General features: G+C 49.3%; 1 protein-coding gene across 5 annotated transcripts in view; it reads right to left on the reverse strand.

The window, feature by feature from the left end:
- USP43 (ubiquitin specific peptidase 43) overlaps nt 1–23,298 on the reverse strand; it is a 51,537-nt gene that overhangs the window by 22,126 nt on the left and 6,113 nt on the right. For all 5 annotated transcript variants that reach the window (XM_047707612.1, XM_047707609.1, XM_047707608.1 and 2 more), the window contains exons 2-8: nt 20,621–20,752; nt 13,628–13,731; nt 8,142–8,234; nt 6,736–6,871; nt 4,102–4,237; nt 2,809–2,944; nt 557–668 (exon numbers count right to left, since the gene is read on the reverse strand). In XM_047707612.1, coding sequence (XP_047563568.1) covers nt 557–668; nt 2,809–2,944; nt 4,102–4,237; nt 6,736–6,771 — 420 coding nt within the window. In that variant the 5' untranslated portion in view covers nt 6,772–6,871; nt 8,142–8,234; nt 13,628–13,731; nt 20,621–20,752. The remainder of the gene's footprint in view (nt 1–556; nt 669–2,808; nt 2,945–4,101; nt 4,238–6,735; nt 6,872–8,141; nt 8,235–13,627; nt 13,732–20,620; nt 20,753–23,298) is intronic.

Raw genomic sequence — 23,298 nt, forward strand, 5'->3', positions numbered from 1 at the left:
ATGGTTTTAGTGTGTGTTGGGTTTATCTGTTAACTACCTACCTGGGAATAAATAAAGGAGTAAGGCAAAAAAAGGTGTTTTGCCTTGAGTTTTTAATCTTAAAAAAAAAAAAAAAAAACAGGAAAAAAAACACTAGACAAAATTAGTTTAATATCTAGATGTTCTCATTTGGACACCCATTTCCATTTTCCACAGAGGTGAGACCTCAAGTCCCCTGAAATTCTGGATGCAGACGTGTAAGTTACAGTTTACTGTAATTCACTATGCTCCAGAAAAAAACACAGGTAAGCCATAAATGTAGAAAACAGAGAAGAACTATGTCAATGCTATCCCAGTGGTGTCTTTAAAGATTTAATGAGAAAGGGGCTCTGCCCATGAAAGGCATTGTGATGGTGCGAAGAGTAAAAGCACAGGCCATGGGATGGTGACCTCCTTGTCCAAGACCAAAGCTGTTTTATCCAGCAGTGTGAACGCCCTCTTTAACAGCAAATGCCCTCTACCCCGAGCTCCTCCTAGATCCCTACCCCCTTCTCTGTCCCCCACAATGCACACTGACCTGGATGGGGGCCTCGCTCTTCATGACACAGCGGACCTTACTGAGAATGCACTGCTGCAGCTGGAGCCAGGAAATGGCTCTGTCTTCCCTCAGCAGGAAAGGTGGCCCGAACCTGAACGAGTAAAGGGATCAGGTTAACTCAGCAAAGGAAAGACCAACACAGCTCAACAGGGACACTTCTTCACTGAGTACGAGCTAAGCACAAGCACCGTTCGAGGCTGCCCATCAGAGAACCTCGCTGCAGCAGGACACGCCGCGGCATACAGAAAGGTCAGAAATGCAAAGCCAGAGAGAGATGTGACGATGGAAATGGATGGCTGCCAACAATGGGCCAGCTGGGAGACTCTCTCCCCTGCAACAGGGTCAGAGGACACCAGAGCCAGAGGGAAGCGAGACAGGGAGAGATTAATCCAGAGGCAAGTCGGTCCAGCAGACACCCTGATGGTTTTGTGCACCAGGTTTTGTGCACCAGGACCCAAGCATTCACGGTGAGCCCAGAGTGCCCAGATCGGCAGATATGGCTGTGGCCATAGTCCCGGCTTAGCCACGGGCACTGCCGAGACAAATCACCAACCAGCAGTCCTGTGGCTGCACCACGCAAGGTTGTACGAAGACCCAATGGGGTAAGAATGTTGAATAAACTTGGCAAAGTCAGCACAAACCCAAGCTGTTAGGGTCTGGAGCAGCAAAGGGACTGTGCTGCCTGTGGGGGGTTTACTCCCCTCATCCTCTACGGACAGGCATTCAGATCACTGCCCATCTTTTAATTCTAGCAGTGCCCGCTTATGGCGGGAGCTCTGTGTTCTTGCGCATACACCTTTGGGTGCACACGACAGCTCATTTCTTTGGGATAAACTTCCAGAAGTGGAAATACAAGCTCAAAGCTGGTCGTGCCCTAGAAAAGCCACACCCGCATACCAGTGAGGCAGGTGCCCCGTTCTCTTAACACTTGCCCAGAACGAGCCTTATCAAGTTTCAAAACTCTCTCACCATGATCCGAAAGGTGACCAGCCTCTTGCTGTTACCATGGGAGTTTATTCTACTACGCACAAAGCTGGATATTTTAGCCCTATGCTTGTGTTTGTTTTGTGAGTTGGCGTGAATCCCCGTGCTTCGTTTTACTAAGAGTATCTCTCTCTCTGATTTCCAAGCGGAGTTTTTATACCATGGATTGTGCGCCCTCTGCCTGTCACGTGACATAAATACATTTTCTCGTTTGTGCTTAAAATATTCAATGTGTCTAAAACGTTAGCCTTTTCCTTTATAGCCTCCTGCCTGCCTTAGGTGTTAAAATAGTCCTCTCAGCCCAAAAGACGTAAACACTTCCCTACATTATCTGTAAGTCATTTTACGGTTTCCTTTTAATCAATCTAGAACTTAAACATGTGAATGTATGGCAGAAGTAAAAAATTGATTATATAAAATAAAATCAATTTGCCCACCTTATATACTACATAATTCATTCACTCTTTAGTAATATGAAATGTACCATTTTATCACATAATACCTAAATGTACTTCAGCCTATTACATTCCATTGATTTAAGTATATATTCTTCCAACTATACTACAATTTTTTTGGCTTCAAATTTTTTTATGTATATAGCCTACATCATAATTTTTTTAATAATCAAAACTTTATTCTGGTTTAATAAAGCAACCTCTCTCCCTTCCTCCTCTCTCCTTCGCCCAGTATTTTATCAATGTCCTTATGAGTTTATTATTCAAGATGAATTCTACAAACATTTTATCAGTACAGACATCTTTGATAGGAGTTAGAGTTTTCAAGGGTCTTATCTGGGCTACCATTGAAAGCAATCTGGTCTTGTCTGTTATGTAACCACCTGTTATGTAACCACCTGGACCCTTTCACTACTTTGATCACTTCCCAGTTCTTGGCTCTCTGGACAGGCCACGATGTAATCTGCAGACAGTGGTCATTTTATCTCCTCTTTTCTTACAGCCAGTTTTTTTCTCTCGTCTTAATGCACTGCCCAGGCCTCACGATACAGTACAAAATGATAGCAGTGGGAGCCATAATAATTATTCCGGAAATTAACAGCAAAGTCTCCGATGCTTAATGGTGAAGGGTGACGTCTGCCACATATTGATTAGAAAGTACCCTACTCCTCGTGAATTAATCTTGAGACCAGATGTTTGATTTTATCAGATTAGAATTATTCTAGACGGGCTCCCAAGCACGTGTCTGCACAGCTCAGACATCACGTGAGAAGAAGATCAGGTTCTACGTACCTGCTGGCCTGCTGGCCTGACCCCACCAAGTTACAGAAGAGGACTAGCACCTTGTTCTCGCTATGGATGGGCAGGGAGGACCGCAGACCATCACGGGTTGCCAAGCGTGGGGAGACCGACAGACCAGACGGATGAGCTAGAGAGAGAGAGAATTATGTTCATAGACTTAAAAGATATTAAGGTCTGTGCGGCACTTGTGCCTTCTGGTACCTGGTACGTGACGATCATACATGAGGTAATGAATCTGCCATTGCGTTCAGCCAGTAATAGTTAAAACGTGGGCAGGGATGTTAATTAAGGCTTCTCAAAGTCGATCCAAGAAATACTCCAAAATGATCTGGGTTGCTTTTAAGCCTCAATCAGAGAGCCACAAGTGGGCTCTGGCTTCCTCAGCCCACAGAAGTACAGAGAGAAGGTCAGAACATTTATCCTTGAGGATGTGACAGAATTAGCCTCTCCTCAATTTCCAGTTCTGAAAATCAGACTTTCCAACACAGGTGTGTGACCTTTGATTGAACTTGAAATGAGGGTCTTTTCATTGAGCTATCACATAATCCGGGCCAGGGAAGGTCCTGCTGCAGATTCCAGGCCCAGGGTTTCCCTGGTGACTCAGAGCCAACACAGACACCTGATTCCCACAGCCTGCACCGAGGCTGGCTGAAGACACAGACCCAGGTACAGGATTCTCGTGGGCTATATGGCAACACTGGCGGAGGGTCCTCCAAATATGGGCCTTCTTGACCGGTGAATTAGGCCAGAAGGTATATGAACTGCAATCAAAGACTGTCAGTCCAAACTTCAGGATGTGGGATGTTACCAAAAGTCATTTCATAACCTCTTTGGCCATCTACTGTTTCAATTTGTAAACACTGCACTTCAAACACAGACCTTGAACTACAAGAGTCCTGAAGACAAAGATCACCCTGAATAGTGGTTCTTATTCTCAAAGGGTGGCCTCAGAACCAGCAGCAGCATCCTCTAGGAACTTGTTAGACGTGCAAATTCTCAGGTCCCACCCCAGACCTACTAAACCAGAAACTCAGTGTGTCAGACCCAGGACTCTGCCTTAACAAGCTTCCACCATGATTCTGATATTCACCAAGGTTTTGAGAACTCCTGACTGACTGAATAATTTTTAATCATCAACCATCTATACAGCAAACATCAGAGAAACTAAGCCTGGCAGGTCCAAGTACCAAAATGAAACGTGTTATGCCTCGGCACACAAGCATGTTAACTCTCAAACGTGTAAGTCATACTATCCATATAAAATTATGTGAGGCACCACTGTACCTGAGAGCAACTCCTGGCCAGATGGTGGGGGTGCATGGAAGGCATACACATTATCTCCCTCTGAAATGGTATTCAGGTCCTCTTCATCAAAGAAAGACCGCTGGAATCCACTGGGACACAGTTCAACCAAGATCACCTGGAATGAGGAGGATCATTTTCCTTCTTGATTTCTCAAAGGGAACTTAAGCAAGAAATCTAAAACTGACTGAGAGTCTCTTTTACCCTTTCTTCCCTTCGAAGCTAGAAACACTACTTATTAGTCGTAATAAAAGAGCTGAGGTATGACAATAAGACTGACCACAGACTGTCTCAATGGCAACAACAGAATCTCAGACTGCTATGGGAAGGGATGGGGGAAAACAATGGGGGGGGGGCAGGGGTGTTAAAAATCTCAAATTTATACCCAGCTAAACTATCATGCAAGCAATAAAACAAAAATAAAGCTCTCTGGATACCCAGCTAAACTATCCTGCAAGCAGTAAAAGTAAAATAAAGCTCTCTTCAAATTAAAAGTTTAAAGTGTTTACCATTCACAGATCTCTACTGAAAGAACTCCTAAATAGTTCTGCCAACTTTTTCCACATCTTGGCATATGCAGAACATATTTTTATGGAATGCTGACATGAGCAGGAGAAGCTGCTCTTATAGCAGAGAAGACAGGTGATCATCTTAAGGGTCCTGTCACCTCGAGGGCTGAAGGAATCAACATCTCAAAGCACCTAAGCCACTCAAGGCACACTGGCTGGAAATTCTCTTGTAAGAGATACATTTCAAGGTTAAAACAAAAAACTGAATCAAAAAACAAAAACAAAAACAAACAAACAAAAAAAACCAAAAAACAAAAAAACACTTGAGTTGTAAGAAGAAATGATGAGCCAAAGAAAATGGTAAACATTGGTAAAAGTAAACACACAGTGACTATATAAATCCATAATAATCCATACTAGTTCCACAACCAGGCAGAAAGGGCAGGAGGGATTAAAATACTGGGAAATAATATCCATCCACAATAATACTCAAAAAGGTGGAAGGGAAATTTGGGTAGATCAAGATCCTTGCGTTGTTTCTGAAAATTAACGTATGACTTTGCTAATTCTGCACGTTGGCATTTTAAGGATAACCACTAAATGACCATAAAAATAGATTCTATATGTCCCCAAACCAGAAGAGACGGAATAAAAATTGCTCAATAGAAAAAGAAGCAGTAAAGAAGAGGGAAAGGAAACAAAGAAAAAGCAGGGTAAATAAAGTATAAAATAAAGAGGATACAAATAAATCCAAATATATTCAAGACCGTAGATAATGTAAGAGGAATAACCCTGCCAATTAAAACACCAAAACAAATTGTCAGTTCCGATCAAAATGCCCACATGTGCACTTAGGAATCCCTAAGTGAGTCCTACTTCCCTGCACAAACACATCACACTTTGCAAATTCCTGACAATTCACTGACTCTTGTAATTATTCAAACTCAATGTCACATCCTCCTTTTGGTATTTTTTTAACTGCCATTTCTTCCCCAAGACTCTCACCCCATCTATTCTCTCTCTCTTTCTCTCTCATTATATCCCTGTAAGCACTTTGAGTTCACTGAGAAAGCTACACACTTTTCCATCTACTTGAATCCTCCTAAACACAGTGACAAGATCAGAGGCACTGACTGGGTTGGGGGCAGGAAGGAGCCTACAGAGTGAGTAATGACGGTGGTTACGTGGATGGACACACACGCAGAAATTCAACAAACTATAACCTTAAGGTGTGTGCCCTTTATTGTATGTGTGTTATTCCTGAGCAGGAAGGCTACAAAAAAATTTTTTTTAATTTGGAAAAAATGCCATGAGGTCATCAGGGAAGTGTAAAATGTGCATAGTCTAGTTAAAGACACAGAGGAGCAGTTGCTTGCTTCGTCCAAGGTCAGAAAACAGAAGAGCCCTATTCCAAACCCTTCCCATTATGCCACATGGCTGCTGACCACCATCACCTCCACTCTGCCCTTGCGTGGGGGCCCCTGTTACAAGTTCTGCCCTCAAAGTCGCAGTAAATGCAACGTCTTTACCAAGACTCCTTTAAAAAAAAAAAAAAAAAGGTACTCAGCAGCCCCTCATGTTTCACTTCCGGCCCCTTCAGTATCCTGGTTTATAGTCTCAGAAGTGAAAATACATAACTCAGATTCTGAAATCACACCATCTCCATCAAAACCTGGTCAGCGCTGACCAGCTCTGTGACCCTGGGAGGGTCCCTCAACCTCTCAGTGCCTCCTCTCTCGCTCACTGATAAAAGGAGGATAATTGTGTCAACTGTACAAGGTGGTCATGAGACCTGAACTGGCTACAAATACCAAGGTCCCAAAATGGCGCCCAGCACTTGGGAAGCACTACTGAGTGCTCAGGGTCGTGGGGATCACTAGGATCGTGACCATCATCCCGGTCTTCATCTTTTTCTGGTGATTCCGTGTAAATGCTGGGAGAGGTCAGGGCTCAGTCATCAAGGCACCAGGGGTAACCAATCAAACAGAAACTCATGAGTCACGAGGAGTCACCCAGGAACCAGAAATTAGTCTAAACAGCCCTAGACAGCTGGCCCAGTTAGCATTCCGTCATTTGGTGACCAGGCCCCCGTGCCATTCTGTCACACCTCATCCGCAGGGACGCCGCCTTCCTCTGCGACCATCTTCCTCAGGGCCGCCACTGTGCTGAGGATGGGCACAGCCAGGCCAACACGCAGGAACCGCTGGCTCTTAGAGGGGAAGACCAAGGTGACGCTCAAGAATCTGGAAAATAGGAAGGCGTCCACATCCTTAAAGGACGGCCATGAACTGCCAACGCCATTGGCATTGGGGTCAAATCCAACAGTTGGGCTGGTCTCCGCTCCCTGGTTGGGTCACTGTACTTTAGGTATACTGTCACCAGGTGGCAGCAGAGAGCCAAATCGCCAAAGGGTCTCCGCTCAGTATCATTTCCGTAGTTAGAAATAAAAGGTACCTGATTAAGAATCACAGTACAGACCTGTGATCTCAAGGTTGTGTTTGTTAAGTAGATCACAGTGCGCAAAAACAAACTTGGAAATTTAAGATGTAAAAGGGTCAGGCTTCCACTATGGTTCGACACCGCTGCTGATGTCCTCCTTATTGAAATTCCCCTTGGTAACAGGACTCAGTCTGTCCCTTCTCCCCCTGCCCCCTCCACACACACTTTCTGGAATCTCTAGTTGGTATTGTCCCCACCAGCACACTGGGGCTCCCTCCTCCAGGTCCTGCTTCTCTCCTCTCCTTCCTGCAACACTGGTCGGTTCACACAGCTCACAGCCACAGCTGGGGCTGGAACCCCGGGCAGTCTAGCCCCAGAGTCAGTGGTCCCAACCCCTGTCCTGTGCTGCACGAGGCCATGAATCTTAGAAATGCCGCCATCTCAACACCAGCGCGGGACTCAGCAAACTTCCATGACACTGACAATGGCCAGATGCCTTAACGGCCTTAAGACCCAGGCTTCTGGAATGCCTGCCCTGAGTGCCTCTTACGCTTTTAAAGCCAAGCTCGCCATGTCTCTTACTGGGCCTGACTACCTTCCTCTTTTCTGTTTTTTCTCCTCTCCTTCCACACCCCCTTCCCTTTTTTATTTACTCCTTAAAGAAACCCTTTCCCTGCACCTTCATGAAAGGCAAAAAGGATGTGGAAACAAAGGCAGGAAAAGCAGGTGGCAACAGATTTTTTTTTTTTTTTTTTTTTTTTTTGCAGATTTGCCCCTGGTTCTGCCGAGAGGCCCTGACTGGCCCATGCCTGCTTCTGCGTGGCCCAGAGACGGAAGCCCGGCCATGGCGTGACAGACAAGCTGCGGATCATTCTTTTGGGGGCTCAGGAAGGGACGCAGTAACCTTTCACTTGGTCACACTGGGTTGCTGGACATCGCCAGCTTTCTAAGGCTGGTTTCTGCACATGTGCTGGCTGAGATGTGCGAGAGACAGAACGGCAGGTGCGAGGCCAGAAGGTACCCAGGGAGGACGAAGGGCAGGAGTCAAGTTCGCTGCTTGTGATGGCCACGTACCTTGTCTGGCGTAGGGGGATGGGCAGTGACACACACAGGAAGGGGTCAAAGGTGTTGCTCTGTTTCAAGCAGTGGGGACAGGTCAAGGAAGATCTGTGAGGGCAAAAGATAAGAGTTTCATGGTGAACGGCACCCACTCAGTTCGGCAGAGCCTCAAACAGTTAAGTATAAAATTGTGGTGTGATCCAGCCATCCCCCTCCCAGATACATACCCCAAAAGAGTTGAAAACGGGGATTTCTACAAACGCTTGCTCACAGATTTCAGAGCAGTGCTAGTCATGAGAGTCAAAGGGCAGACACAACCCAAATTACCATCGGGGTAACCAAATAAATCCAGAAGCGGTAGAGCCACAGAGACAGAGAGCAGATCGGTGGCTGCCGGCAGGGGAGCAGAAGGCAGGGCTTAACGGGCATTGGATTTTCTTTTGTGGTGATCAAAACGGTCAGGAACTAGACAGAGGTGCTGGTTGCACAATAATGTAACATCCGTGCCACGAAACTCTATGCTTTAAAATGGCTAACTTGGGGCGCCTGGGTGGCTCAGTTGGCTAAGCGACTGCCTTTGGCTCAGGTCACGATCCTGGAGTCCTGCGATCGAGTCCCACATCGGGCTCCCCGCTCGGCAGGAGTCTGCTTCTCCCACTGACCTCTCTCCTCTCATGCTTTCTCTCTTTCAAATAAATTAATAAAATCTTAAAAAAAATAATAAATAATAATAAAATGGCTAACTTTACGTCAGGTAACTTTGACCTCAATTTTTTAAAATAGGTTGATTCCCAGGGCGCCTAGGTGGCTCAGTGGGTTAAGCCGCTGCCTTCGGCTCAGGTCATGATCTCGGAGTCCTGGGATCGAGCCCCGCATCGGGCTCTCTCCTCTCTTGGGGAGCCTGCTTCCTCCTCTCTCTCTGCCTGCCTCTCTGCCTGCTTGTGATCTCTCTGTCAAATAAAAAAAAAAAAAGGTTGATTCCCACGTGGCAGTGTGCTGAGTATGGGAAGGCGAGCGAAAACCCCTCGAGGCAGAATCAGCAGGCCAACCTGCAAGCCAGAAGGGATGTTAGGACCATGCCTTCCCCTGGTTCTCAGCCTCACTGGGCTCCAGAATCATGGAGGGAGCTTCTCTAAAAACGCAGATGTCTCAGCCGGCCTCCCATAGAGTTTGTTCCAAACAGGGGCGGGGGTGGGGAGCCTCCCTGGGTGATACCTGTGTTCGGCCAGGAGGCAGAACCACCAATGGGCGTCCACCATCCTCGCTGTACCAGTGAAGCAGCCAAGGTTGGAGAAAAGCAGCTAATATGGAAACAGCGTTCACTGAGAACTGGGCATTCTTCTGACCACTCTGCTTATAACAACCCACTTTCTGCCCATAACCCCCAGTATTAGCCCCATTTTGCAGACAAAAAGACTGAGGCACAGAGAAGTTAAGCACCTCTCCCAAGGACCACACGGCTCTTAAGTGGCAAAGCCAGGCTCAGGTTCCGGAGCGCACGCTCACCGCGGTCCCTCCAGTCCTTAGTATCAGCAGATGAGGCATTGGCTGATTCAGAGCAGACACACACAGTTGACTTAAATTCTTCAAACTTTCACACTTAACACTCCCTTACTTAAGAGCATGAAACCCTGAGGTTCTCAGGTGCTGACCAAGGCGACCCTAAGCGAGCCGGGCAGAACCACTCAGCAACCCAGGGGACGAGTTACCAACCATCCATGACTTTAGAAAACCGAGTGTTAGATCTGAGTGTTTCATGTCCAATAACTTGCTGGTTCTGGTAAATTTCCTGTTGGGAGAACCACAGTGATCTTTTGGTAAAAACAGTGCATCAGACACTGAGCTCCAGGCGCTAGGGGGACCTGACGCTTGTGGGGTCCCCTCTGCCACCCTGTTTCTCCTGATCCTTCTCTTCCTTACCCCATCATGTACCTAGATAGAATGCAGGCCTGGAAGACAGGTTTTTGTTTCTGGGAAATTTCCAAATCCCTGTTTTCGTCCTTAAGTGAACCAATGGAAAGGACTGTTTTTCTCTGACTTGTCCGTGTTTTAGAGCCAACTAACGCTAAGCTGGGCTGCATTTTTCCTGCAGTGTTGCACCATATGAAACGGAGATAAGGTCTGTCTTTATACGGAGCCACAAACCTCTATAAGGACCAAGGGACGTGTAACTGGCAAAAACATGGAACGGTCTAATTTTACACGTAAAGAATGAAGAAAACATGGTCTTCATAATAAATAAAGGAAAGGTGTGAAATACACCTGTCTTTCCGAGATGAGTCATGAGGACAGAGTGAGTGGGACCAACAGATGAGGGGCAGAGAAGACTCTGGACGTTCCCGAGCTTTGGCCATCCTCACATGTGGCCCGAGGAGTCCTTCTGTCCTTGCTATCCTGGCCAGACAGGCGCCGTTCTGTCCTATTGTCCCCCAAGCTTGTTATGGGGGAAGGGGCAGAAACCCACCCCACTGCCTGTGGACCTTCACCCACCCATCTCCCTCAGGGAGTCCTTCTTCTCGTCAAACTGCTTCTGATGCAAAAACCAACCTTCTAGCCACTACTGAGACCCAGAAGCGTGCCTGGCTTCCTGCCGGGTACAGACGCCCAGAAACAAGACCGGGGTCTTGGAGACGCACCTGTCAGCACTCCGACCTCTCCCCGCGGCCAGCCGAACACACCTCCCACCCCTCAGATGCACCTAGCACCCCTGCTCCCTGGACAGGGGACGTCTCTGCCAGTGCTCGTGCCCCTGACAACACACGGGTCAGATGCCACCCCTCCCTCCAAGACCTGCTCTGAGAAAGCATAGCAGGGATTGCTGCCTGTAATGGGGACCAGATCAGACTCTCTGTGGATAAAAGGCAAAAACGACAAAGCAGTGCGCGTGTGCACGCACGCGCGCGCGCACGCGCACACACACACACACCCCCTCTCACGGACAAACCCCACCATAGCACCAATCCTTGCTTTTTAAACTCACAGGTGCTTTTAGGTCGTGGTACCAACCATATGAAACAACCACTTATTTCTCCTCTAGTCCATAACCCAGTCCAGCACCCTGATCCCACTCCTCCTCCTCTCCTCCCGCCAAAGTAAAAAACCCGACACCCTAAAAAGGGGAGCGGGGGCAGGGGAGCGAGAACCTCCCTGAACAGGGATCTGTGAATTAACCCACAATATCACAATATATCCTCCAGCTTCTGATTTCATCAAGAAGGGCTGATATCACAGCGACTCTCCATCGCCGGCAAGCCCTCCGCAGCAGAGCGCCAGACTCTGGCACCCAGAGCCAAGGCACCCCCGCTGGGAGGCACCTGCTTGGCTCAGACCAACCCCACCCACCGCCCCGGAAAATCACCTCCCACAGCTCAAAAGCCCTCACTCGGACGGACATCCCTAACTTGATTTTTTTCTATACTCCCCAAGATCCCGCTCAAAGCGGGTATTTTCAGCTGTCACTGGTTCCTTTTTGGAAACTTGAACGCCTTGGTTCTTACTCATCATCCTACAGGCACCTACCCAAACGGCGCTTGTCGCTTCCTCGGGAACCCTCCCCTGACTCCCCCCACAGCAGTCGGAGACCGTGCGGTATTATGACTTATAATAAGAAATACGTATTTGGTCTTTGTCCCAGGTCCCGGCGCTGAGCTCCTAAAACCCTTGGAAAACCACTAGCATGATCTCCGAAATTGAAAATGATGCCACAACAGGCTTCAGATTCTGCAGCAGCTTCCTGTGCCCTTGGGGCGAAAACCCACATCTGGGCAGGACGCCTGCACCACCAGAGCCCCGTCCACCCCTCCAGCCGTACCTCCTGCCCCCTCCCTCCCTGGCAGCTACCTTGCCCTTTCTGTCCCCTGCTGTGCTGACATCATTCCAACCCCAGGCCCTTGGCCTCGGCCGTTTTCTCTATCCGGATGACCCAGTCCCCAGATACGTGAACAGCTGACGCCTCGTCACTCCGCTCTCGGCTCAAATGTCCCCCCTCTAAAATGAAGCCTCCTCAGGCCACCTTATCGAAGGCTGGCTGCCTCCCCCACACTCCGAGGCACGTGTTATCACCATCGCGAGCCGCTGTGACGTGCATGGTGTTACCGAACACCTGCCCCAGCAGAACGTGAGCTCCATGAGAACGGGGGCCGCGCCCTGTTCGCAGCTCCCTTCTGGCGCTGAGAAGGGAAGTGGCCCGCCGTAGGTGAAATGGTGAAGATCGAGGGTGTATTTGGAATTAAAGATCCAGACAAGCACGCCAGGGGTACCTGGCTGGAATGTCTCGCTCTCGTGGGCACAGAGTGGTGCTCCTCACTTATCCAGGGGACCCAGCGTAAGAGCAGATGCTCGAATATTTGAAAGAAGGGAAGAGAGGGAGCACGTGTGCAGGGGAGCCAAGGGGGCTGAGAGAACAGGTGAGTCGAGAAATAAGCAAACTCACTGTACAAAGACACCAGTGAGCGGTACCGGGTGGCAATTCTTGGTGTCCCTGCACCGCAGTCTAATCTACCCTGGTATTGGACTCCCTTTTCCCTCCTCCTAGATGTTCTTTCTCCTCCTCTTTTCTTCTGTCTCATTTTTGTTTCTAGCAGCCCCTGCTCCGGGCACCTACAGATAAGGAAGACAGACGCCCAGCACATAGCTTTCCTGGCTAGCAACGGTTGGCCGCTGCAACACTGAGGCTCGCTCTGTGCATGCCACTGCAGGAAGGAAATGGGCTTTACTTCGTGTACAACAATAACACCTAGGCTCGTGCAGAAGCATTTTTTTTTTAATTACCCGCTATGCTCAGCGACCAACAGTTGCGTGTCACCAAGAGGAGGTCCTCTGTATCCGACGGCTTCCCTGAAATCCTGATTATTGGACTCATTCCCACGTGTGAACAGCTTCCATACAGGCTGGAGACACTCCCACCTGTTTAATCCTAGCCATCCCTGAAGCCCATCAAAAGGCACGCCTCCTCCAAGAAGCCCAGGGGGGTTTCTCTCCATAATCCCCCTTCCTTGCAATCAGGGCTTTTACTAGACCATCACAGTGCTTGGAAATATACTATCTTACCTCTGAACTTGGAAATATGCTGCCTTATCTCAGGCTCTGAACTGTCACATATATGAAAGCCTGAAGAGAATGTTTCTGAATTCAAAGGCAGTGTAATTATCCTCCATGTTGCTGGGAAGTCTTCAACTTGAAAGAATTTGGCAAACTGGGCTCTCCGACTGCAGGAATGAATGGGAAAGGTCTCGCCAAAGGCTCAATGATTGCCTTGCCAGCTGGGGAAGCCCTGACCTCCACAGTCAGGTTCTAGAACCCCCTTCAGAGGGAGATGGGAGGCCCAGGAGCCAGCAAGGCTAACCACCAGGGCCGACAGGAGGGAGAGGTTAACAGGGATCTGTAATGGGAGGAGAAAGGCGCTTGGGTCTCTTGCCTTGGGATCAACGGGAGACCAGCTGTGGGCATCCAAGTCCGGGCGATCCGTTCCAAGCCCATCCCACTCTCACCTAGATTCTTACCTATACTGCGCTTGAAAGTGACTCTGCACAAAGCTTGGGCCTAGAGAAGGCTGAGCTGATGGTGACGGGAGGTTCTCGGGGCTTCTGCTGGCTTCAGGCAGAGGCTGCAGAGAAATGAGGGAAGGAAGCAAGATTACACACGGCTCCCATCACTCTACCGCCTCCAGACCGCCAAGCCCTGGCCCTTCTGTTGACTTTGCCACAATTCCATGGCTCTTTTGGTCTCCAGACCTCCCAAATCCCCTCCGACAGAGAAGGTGCTGAGGGAGCAGAGCAGAAGCAGAGGCGTGGGAATGCTCCCACACACCTGGCCACCTCCGCTGTGACCTTGGTCTCGCCTGTCCCGATTCCCATCCCCGTCCTGCTGGGCCCCATGTGTCTATACCCCGCATGTCTACACTGCTGGACCCCATGTATCTATACCTCCTGTCTGCATCTCCTTCCCGCTGGGCCCTGCATGTCTACACCCTACGTATCTATATCTGATGGGCCCTGTGTCTATACCTCCTATTCGCGTCTCCTTCCTGCTGGGACCCACATGTCTACACCTCCCATTCACATCTCTCTCCTGCTGGGCCCTGTGTGTCTATACCTCGTGTGTCTATACCTCCCATTCGCACCTCCTTCCTGCTGGACCCTGCGTGTCTACACCTCCTGTTCACCTCTCCTTCCTGCCGGGCCCTGTGTGTCTACACTGCCACTGCTCCGAACGTGTCCACACCACATCTCCCATCCTCCACCTGCTGACCCGCCCCACCCCCATCTCCCGGGAGCCAGTCTGCATGTGAGCATCGGAACACCAGGCTTTGCCCCTCAGAATCACGCATAAGCCTCCTTCACCCCACATCAGTCCTACTGTGCCCCCCTTTGCATCCCCTTCTGTACTCGTTTTCTGGTGCTCCTGCAGCAAATTCACACACACTGGAGGCTTAAAGCAGCAGAAATGTATTCTCTCATGATTCTGGGGACCAGACATCCAGAATCAGCATCCCCAGACCACGAACGGGGATGAGGGGGCTCCGGGGAATGCGTCCCTCGGCTCTCCCGGCCTCTGGCGGCTGCAGGAATCCCATGGCCAGGGGCACATCACCCCAGGCTTTACGGCCAGCATATTCGAAGGGTCAGGAGAGGAACACACAGGAAGTGCGTGCGGTAAAACATACCGATGTCTGAAACGTCATTTAAAATTCATCGAGAAGCAGTAAGATGAGGAAAAACATAGATGGAGTGTGGCGTATACAGATGGACAGAGACGGGATAATGCAATGTTAGTAAAACATAGAATCTTGGTGGTGGGTAGGAGGTATCCGCTGTATCATTCATTCGCTTTTTCCATCATACAGAATTTTCCATAATAAAAGACTGGAGCAAAGACTCAGGATGGAACCTCCTTATTGGCCCCATGGTTTTGTGAAGCTGGGTCTTAGCACATGGGATGTGCGAAGGGAAGTGGTAATCAGGGCTGGGGGCGAGTCTGGTGTCACGCTGGGGTGGGGGTGGGGGGCTTCCATGTCCTAAAGACGACTGCCCAGTTCAGTGAACAGCACAGAAGCAGGATTCAGAATCCACCTCTGGGATCCGGCTGCCAGGGACCCAATCCCTCGGAAATAATACTCCTTGGGAACACTATCCAACCTCTGAGCCGGACAAGACTATTACTTAACCCCTTGGCCCCAGGACTTCCCGACTTCTATCAAGGGATGCTGAATGACAGTGTCCACCTCAGAGGGATGTCCTGGAACTGAAGAAGTTAAAAATATATGACACTTTGAACAGGGAGCACGGTCTGTGGTTGCCGAGACGTGGCAGGGAGTGCCTGATGGCTTTTGAACCCACGGGGTAGTGACATGCATGGTGAGATGATTTACCCTGATGCCACGCATGGAGGCGAGAGGCGAGTCTGGAGGGAGGACACAGCTCAGCAGGCTCCAGGGCCCAGGACACAATGGGGAGAGCAGGAGCAGGAGTCACGAAAATGGAAGCGGGGGATGGACTCCAGACGCCCTGTGTCCGCAGCTCCTAAGCGAGCACTCAGTGGGGCAGCAAAGAAAGGGGGAGGGGACACGCAGGAGCAGCTCCAAGGGCCCATCTGGTACCCTGGGAATGCCTGTCTTTCGTTAGTGGACGAGGGAAAATCGAAAGTGGGTCCAAGCAGGGCAGGCTGAGTTTGAGTTGAAAGGGGACGGACCGTGGAGGCAGAGCGGACGCTGGGATTTGTGGCTGTGTAGGGCTGAGGCCCCTTGCTTGGTCACAGCAGCCCTTCTGGAACAGGGAGGTGGGGAAGCTCTTTAATCGGGGGGCCTGCCCTCCCATCGCAAGGGACAGGCACATGGCCCAAGTGAGACCAGTGAGACAGTCCTGTCCAGGAATCATGAGCAGAGGGACCGAAAGCCTGAAAACACGGCATCCAACAGTGGTGTCCACACCAGAATCCAACAGCTCCTGCCACCAGGACCCCCACCCCCACCCCCAGAACTGTCTGGTTCTCGACTCCCCTCAGAGCCTGCTGCACCTCCCGCCTCTTCCCAGTCAGGCAGCCAAAGACCTCACAGTGACACAGGTGCTTCTGCATCAAGGTGATAACGTGGGGGTCTGGGCGCTGCAGAGGGCAGGACTGCCCAGGAGGGGGTACGGAAGGAGAAAATCCCTAGCGAGGCTGGGATACGAGGCAGCAGGGTCATTTGAGAAGCATGGACAAGGACGTCAGACCAGGCTGACTCCACTGTGCCAGCCAAGACACGCTGGGTGTCTCTGGGCCTCATTCTACATCCAAGGGGAACGGGAGTGGGGCACCTGGGGGGCTCAGCCAGCAAAGTGTCTGCCTTCGGCTCGGGTCGTGATCTCAGCATCCTGGTATCGAGCCCCACATCAGGTTCTCTTCTCAGCAGGGAGCCTGCTTCTCCCTCTCTCTGCCCGCCTCTCTGCCTACTTGTGATCTTTGTCTGTCAAATAAATAAAATTAAAAAAAAAAAAAATTCTGTGTCCTGCAAGGAACACAGTATATAAGTCATAAATGGTGGCTTCCTGGTCCTCTTCCCAGCCCCCTCCTGTTCTTGATTCTGTAAGAGCGGCAATTTCTGGAAAATTAATACCCCAAAAGATTGCCTACATGAGACCATGTATAGGAAGGTAAAAATATGCCCTTTTTGCCAGATGAAAGCATTCGAGAACCCTGAAGAAAGTGGTCCTATGTTTTCTATTCCCGTTTCACATACATCTAGCTGTATGGCCTTTACATGTTTTGAAACAGAAATAACCTCAAAAAGAAAAAAAAATCGCTTGGTTAGAGAGGACAGTGCCTTTCCTTCCTGGAAAGGGAAAATGAAGTTTCGTGCCGGGTCTGGCTCTGCCTTCAAGCGTCCCCAGCCAGGCCTCCGCAGGCGGCCCAGTTTTCCGAGAGCAAATACCAGGAGATACTTCCGCCCCAGCTGGGGGAAAAGATCTTTTCCAGTCTCAATCAGGTCAAGTGAAGACCCAGGCAAGCTCCTCTGTGGGGCCAATAGCCACTGCCCCCCATTCTTGCCCAGGACCTCAAGACTTGGCCTGTGGAAGGATGGAAAGCAGCCGGTGTGGCCTGGAATGATGAGCAAGGGGCAGAGGGGCCTGAACGCAGGCCAAGCCATTGGCAGGCCCAGGCTGAAGTCTGGATTTTGTTCAAAAGTACGACAGTTTGAAAGCCACTGGAGAAATTTAAGGAGAGTGACATGATCTTCTGTCCTTTCTCAAAAGATGGCCCAGGCTTCAGCGTGGAGAACATCTAGCAGAAGAAGGCCAACCCACAGCTGCTTTTATGTGGGTCCTCAAGCTGGTAAAAAGAATCACTGGCAGGTCCGCTCATGTTAAAGAAACTCAAGGTCACCTTAAAGAAAGGCCTGAGGAGGGGCACCTGGGTGGCTCAGTGGGTTAAAGCCTCTGCCTTTGGCTCAGGTCATGATCCCAGGTCCTGGGATCGCGCCCCGTGTCTGGCTCTCTGCTCAGCGGCGAGCCTGCTTTTCCCTCTCTCTCTGCCTGCCTCTCTGCCTACTTGTGATTTCTGTCTAATAAATAAATAAAATCTTAAAAAAAAAATTAAAAAAAAAAGAAAGGCCTGAGGGCAGCGTACTGTGCTTGGGAGCAAAGTTTCCACAGCAGAGGGTCTTAACCAGTGAACGCTTCGCCACCCCCCCAGGGGACACTGGTTGTCAATCACAGCCTGAGGGTGCCACCAGCATCCTGTGGGTACAGGGCTATTGCGGAGGCCACACTGCACAGGACCCAGATGTGGAATGTGCAGAATTTGAGAAATCCTGCTCTAGAGTCCCATTTCCCGGATGTGGACCCTGGCTCTCCCATGTACTTGCTGTGTGACTTGGGGCAAATTACTGAACCTCTCTGTGATCCTCCCTGCCTGTAGTAAGCCCGATACCTCTTCCTGCCCCCAGAGGCCAGCAGAGGAAGACTGAAAGGCAATTTGCAAAGCTGTCTAGCCTTCCTACTCTGCTTTGCAGGTAGGAAGCGCTGCTTGGCACAGCCAGAGAGGAGGAGGAGGGGAACATAGGATGAGAAGCTTTTCCTAGCCATCTGTCTGGTAAGGAAAGGGATTCAGCCCAGCTATGAAACGGACTCAAGTTTGATTCTAATTCCCCCAAACAGAAGTTGGGTGACCTGGGGCAACTTCCCTGACCTAACTCTTCCTTAGCTATAAAACATGAGCTATCCTCGCAAACATTAGAGCAGGATGGCTACGTAATGTAGTCACCACTCAAGAATTTAGTGGCTGTCTCTTATGAGTCAGTAGTGAAGTCAGTCACGGAAAGCAACAGAGATGCATGGCACACAGGCATTTTCAGTACACAGTATCTTTCTAAAAAAAATACATCATTCTGATTTCAAAATGTGTTCACTGTAAGACTGTGGGATACACAGTGTGGCGGATATATATTTCTGCTTAGCATTCCTCTTTTTTGGAGAAGGGACTCAGCCCAAAGACTATGTGAGCACTGGGGGCGCCTGGGTTGCTCAGTCAGTTAAGTATCCAACTCTTGATTTCGCCTCAGGTCATGATCCCGGGGTCATGAGATCGAGCCCCGCACTGAGATCCACACTGGGCGTGGAGACTGCTTAAGGTTCTCTCTCTCCCTCTACCCCTCCTACTCACCCCCACTCATGCAAGCATGTGCACTCTCTCTCCCTCTCTCTCTAAAAAAATAGACTAAATGAGCATTATTGAGGCTCCTCTTGTCACCGTGTGTGTGGAGTCAGTCTGAGAAGGAAGCCAACAACAAACACAGAGCCAAAGACCTGGGGATATCATCTGAGTTCCTGGATCCAGCCTTACCTGAAGCTGCTGCAAGCCTTGGATTACATGTTATAAAAATCTCTGTCACCTGCAACTGAAAGGGTCTGAACAGGATAAATAGAAAAGCATTGTATTTAAAAGAAGAAAAAGCCCACAACCCAGAAATACAATCCCACAAACACCGTAACTTTTGAGTGTGTGGCCCTCCCAGGTTCCGTCATGGTGATATCTTTGCTTTGTTTCACTTATGTGTTTTAGGGGTGACCCGGAAGGCTCTTGTTAAAATAAGAAAATAGGCGTTCAAGCTGGACTCCCTTGTACTTGGAACACTGGAACTCTGTCCCTTCTTGAGCTGTGTTGCTTTGGGAAGGTTACTCGACCTCTCTGATTCTTGGTTTACCCATATATACAATGGAGATAATCCTAGCAGCACTCCGTAATGACAAGAGTTACTCACACTGTATATTACATTCCTAAGATGTGATGTGAGGAGGCGTGTACAATCTCTACTTTCCTTGAGCAATGGGTTCACCTGCTGTCCTGAGCGTAAGGGCTATTGTTACAGGTTTGTCAAACTCTGAGCTTTTAATTACATTATATTATTTAAAAGAGGTCTATTCTTATTTGAGACATCTATGCTTCTCCCTTCCTTTTCTTAAACTTGCAACTTGTTGTTTATTTTTTTAAGATTTTATTTATTTATGAGAGAGAGAGAGAGAGAACAAGCGGTGGGAGCAGCAGAGGGAGAGGGAGAAGCAGGCTCCCCACGGAGCAGGAAACCCAAGGCAGGACTTGATCCCAGGACCTTGGGATCATGACCTGAGCCAAAGGTCAGACACAGGTGACCTGTGCCTGATTATTTACCAAAGCTTGTATGACACCTCTTTAAATTACAGCCAATTATTCACAGATGTTGTTAAAATAACTTTGCTCACTCATGGGATAATGACTTCACTGGCTTCGACTTCCTTGAGAGATAAAAAGATAGCACGAAAGCAGAACCCATTGTTGATCTTTATTTAGCGAAACCCATAGAGAACACAGCTGATATCAATTAACTGCGGCTCTTACAAATGATGTAGTGCTTTCTTACTCCCAGAGATTTGGGGTTTCATCAAAATCTGGGAATGCGAAGTACACACATGTAATCAACCATCCTGTGTTTGGAGAAAAAAAAGACTGGAAGAGGTAAAATGGAACTATCTGAAATACTCATGGCTGGGGCGCCTGGGGGGCACAACTGGTTAAGTGAACAATTCTGGGCTTCAGCTCCTGTTGTGATCTCTGGGTTGTGATATCGAGCCCCACGTCAGGCTCTGTGCTGAGCATGGAGTCGGCTTGACAGTCTCTCTTCCCCCTCCCTCTGCCCCTTCTACACGAGCTCTCACTCTCCAAAAATAAATAAATCTTAAAACAAGCAGAAGAAAAAGAAAATAATGGTTAAAAAGAATGAAATGCTCACGGCCTCAGATGGCCATCCTAAAGCACGGAGTATAGACAAAAAGGAGATTTTCAAACTTTAAAATGAAAGGAAAACCCTATTCACTAGACAGATCCCTGGGAGGTCAGAGGACCAGAAATCCTGCGGTGGGAGGAAATGTCACGCCTATAGCCCACAGAGCTGAGAGAAAGGAGCACGGAACAGCTTTGTGGACACAGGAGGCAGAACACACAGGAGCCTCGAAACACGACGCGGTGTTCCAAGAGTGACCCACCTTCTCGGCCCCCGGCCCCCGGGACGAGCCCTCCAAGTCCTCGTGCACCCGATCCAGCAACCAGAGCAGGAACTCCAGGGCGTCGTGCTGGCCATTGTCTTGGAACTGAGAGCCGTACTTGGATACGGCGTTCTGAGAGGAAAGTAGAGAGTCAGAGGGTCAGTGTGGCCCTGCGAACAGCCAAGTTTGCACCTGGAAACACCAAGTCTACCAGGGGTCACTGCTCAGCCCTGAGCGGGGCTGACAACATGGAAACAGCAGGGAATGAGAACGATGGGCCAAAGCCTGCCCTTGGGGAACAGTGTCTGTAAATGCTCTCCGGGCGTTCTGCAGAGAAGGCACCTGCTGATACATGTCCTGTCCTTCAGAAACCCACAGGGCTATCTTGGTTGACTACCTGGACGCTCTTGTCCCTTCATGGCGAGGATGCCTGCTCCCCTTGGCCGCCTCCATCAGTCTATCTCTATCCCCTGGTTCTCAGCTCCCGCAGGTGGAAGCATCTGGCCCTACCCTCTCCCTCGGTGACTCATTCACTCCCGTGGCTTCGGCTCTCTGTTGGGAAAGACCGTGGGGCGGGTGCCCTAAACACCCCCTCTTTTTAGTGGGTGTGGAATCACACTTCTGTGGTTAGATAGTGCAAAGGCTGAGCCAGCCCTTCACCCTCTTGGTCAATATTTACCCGGTGCCCACCACATGCCAGATACTATTGTAGGGACGGGGTTACAACAGCAGAAACAAGGCACACAATAGCCACGGGGCTTTCATTCCCTTCACCCTTCCTGTCAAACTGTGCCGCAACTTTGTCGTTTTCTAAGAGAAGGCATATTCCGGGTTTGGGTTTTTTTGTTTTTTTTTTAAGGTTTATTTTAAAGGGTAACATATGGACATACTTAAAGAATTCAAGACATAAAAAAGGACGATCATGAAAAGTCCTCCCTCCACCCAGCTCCCCAGCTCTGGGAACCCGTCCCGGGGTGGGGGGCAGGGAGGACTCTTAGCATTTTTCTCAAGCATCTTTCCAGGGAAAAAAAAATTTTTTTTCAAATGCATGTGCAAGCAGGAGCATCTGAGAGTAAGCAAATCCCCTTGCCTGTGCGCACGCAGGTGCACACAGGGCATGGTGGTTGTTTGCCCCGCCCCCTTAGACACCGACTGCCATCAAGCCCCGCCCCATGCAGGGCTGTCCTTGGCTCCCTTGGGAGCTGTCTAAGCTCTGAACCCAGATGATCCTCGCCAATGCCAACCAAATCAGACAGCCTGGGCTTTTTCCTTTCTCCCTCTTTAATCCTTCCACTGGGATTTAAAGGAAACTTTAGGATATGACAAAGCAAAATTCAAGATGGAATTAGCTGAAATACCGGCTGGGAGTCTTTCTTCTACGTCATCCTAGTTCGTGGTTCAGTGGAGGATCTAGTTTAGATTCCTCCTCCAGGCTTCTTTGTCCCTTGACCCTCCAAGGAGGGCTGCCAGATTTTGCAAATAAAAATACAAGGGGCTCAGTTAAGTGTGAATTTCAGATAAGCAAATGATTGTGTTTAGTGTAAGTACAGCCCATGCAGTTATTTGGGATATATTCACACCAAAAAGTGACCCGTTGTTTAACTGAAATTCAAATATAACTGGGGCATTACCATCCCACTCTCCATCCTCAGTACCAGCATTGTCTGGGCAGGGTGGGGGGTGGGGAGCAGCCACCTCCAAGCCAAAATTTCCAAAAACCAGCTCTCCCTCTTAACATCAGTGTCCTCTCTTAGATTCTCTCTCCCCGTAGGTCAGTGCCAAGCAGTCTCCGTGGCCCCTCAGCAGAAACCCATTCCCGCCAGGGTCCTAACTGCTGCAGACCCAGATGATGGCACCTTCCAGGCTTGGGAAGCCGGCCCGTCCCCCACCCTCACCCCCAAGGTGGGTAACCTCACACCTTGGCTCAAACCTCCCCTGACTCACCACCTAACAACTCACCCTCCTCTCATCTGGCCCTGACCCTGCCTTTCACCATCTTCCCCTAGGCTGGAGAGCTCCGGCTAACCCAGCCACTCGGGTGCCCCAAACCTTGTTCTTCCCAATCCTACGGTCTACACCTTGATGTTTTCTTCCTTCCACGTGAAACCCATTCCCCTCCCCCAAATCGTGTTAATCCTTCCAGACCTATGCTCTTCCTTGTAGCCTGGCGGGGAGGCCACGCAACCTTTCCAGAAAGAATGTGAGAATTTCAAGACAGACAAGCTGAGACCTTGGACATGTCCTTCTAGAGAGACAGGGTGATTCTGCTTTGGGGGATCTGGCATAAGGAAATTCGAGCTAGGAGCAAAGATACTGCTAAGTACTGAAGTCTCCTGGGGAAGACTTACAGCACACTCAGCGGGCCTTAAAAATGATGAAATAATGAGAAGAAAATCAATGAGCCTATCATTTTTTCTTAAAGTGCAAAAATACCTACTTGAGGTTGTTTGATATCTATCTATATATATATCCACAGCTAGAAAAGCCCAGAAATACATGGAAGTATATTAAATGGTTATCACAGAAGGATGGGACCATAAGTGATTTTTTTTTTTGTATGCTGCATTTTTTTTTTTTTAACAGTGAATTTTGTCCTTTGGCTTTTTTTCTGATTAGAATGGTCTCTGGCAGGTATTTGTAGAGAGTTTGGGCTTTTTCAAAATAACTTGACCTATTGA

This window comes from Lutra lutra, chromosome 16 (assembly GCF_902655055.1).
Source record: "Lutra lutra chromosome 16, mLutLut1.2, whole genome shotgun sequence".
Classification (NCBI taxonomy): domain Eukaryota; kingdom Metazoa; phylum Chordata; class Mammalia; order Carnivora; family Mustelidae; genus Lutra; species Lutra lutra.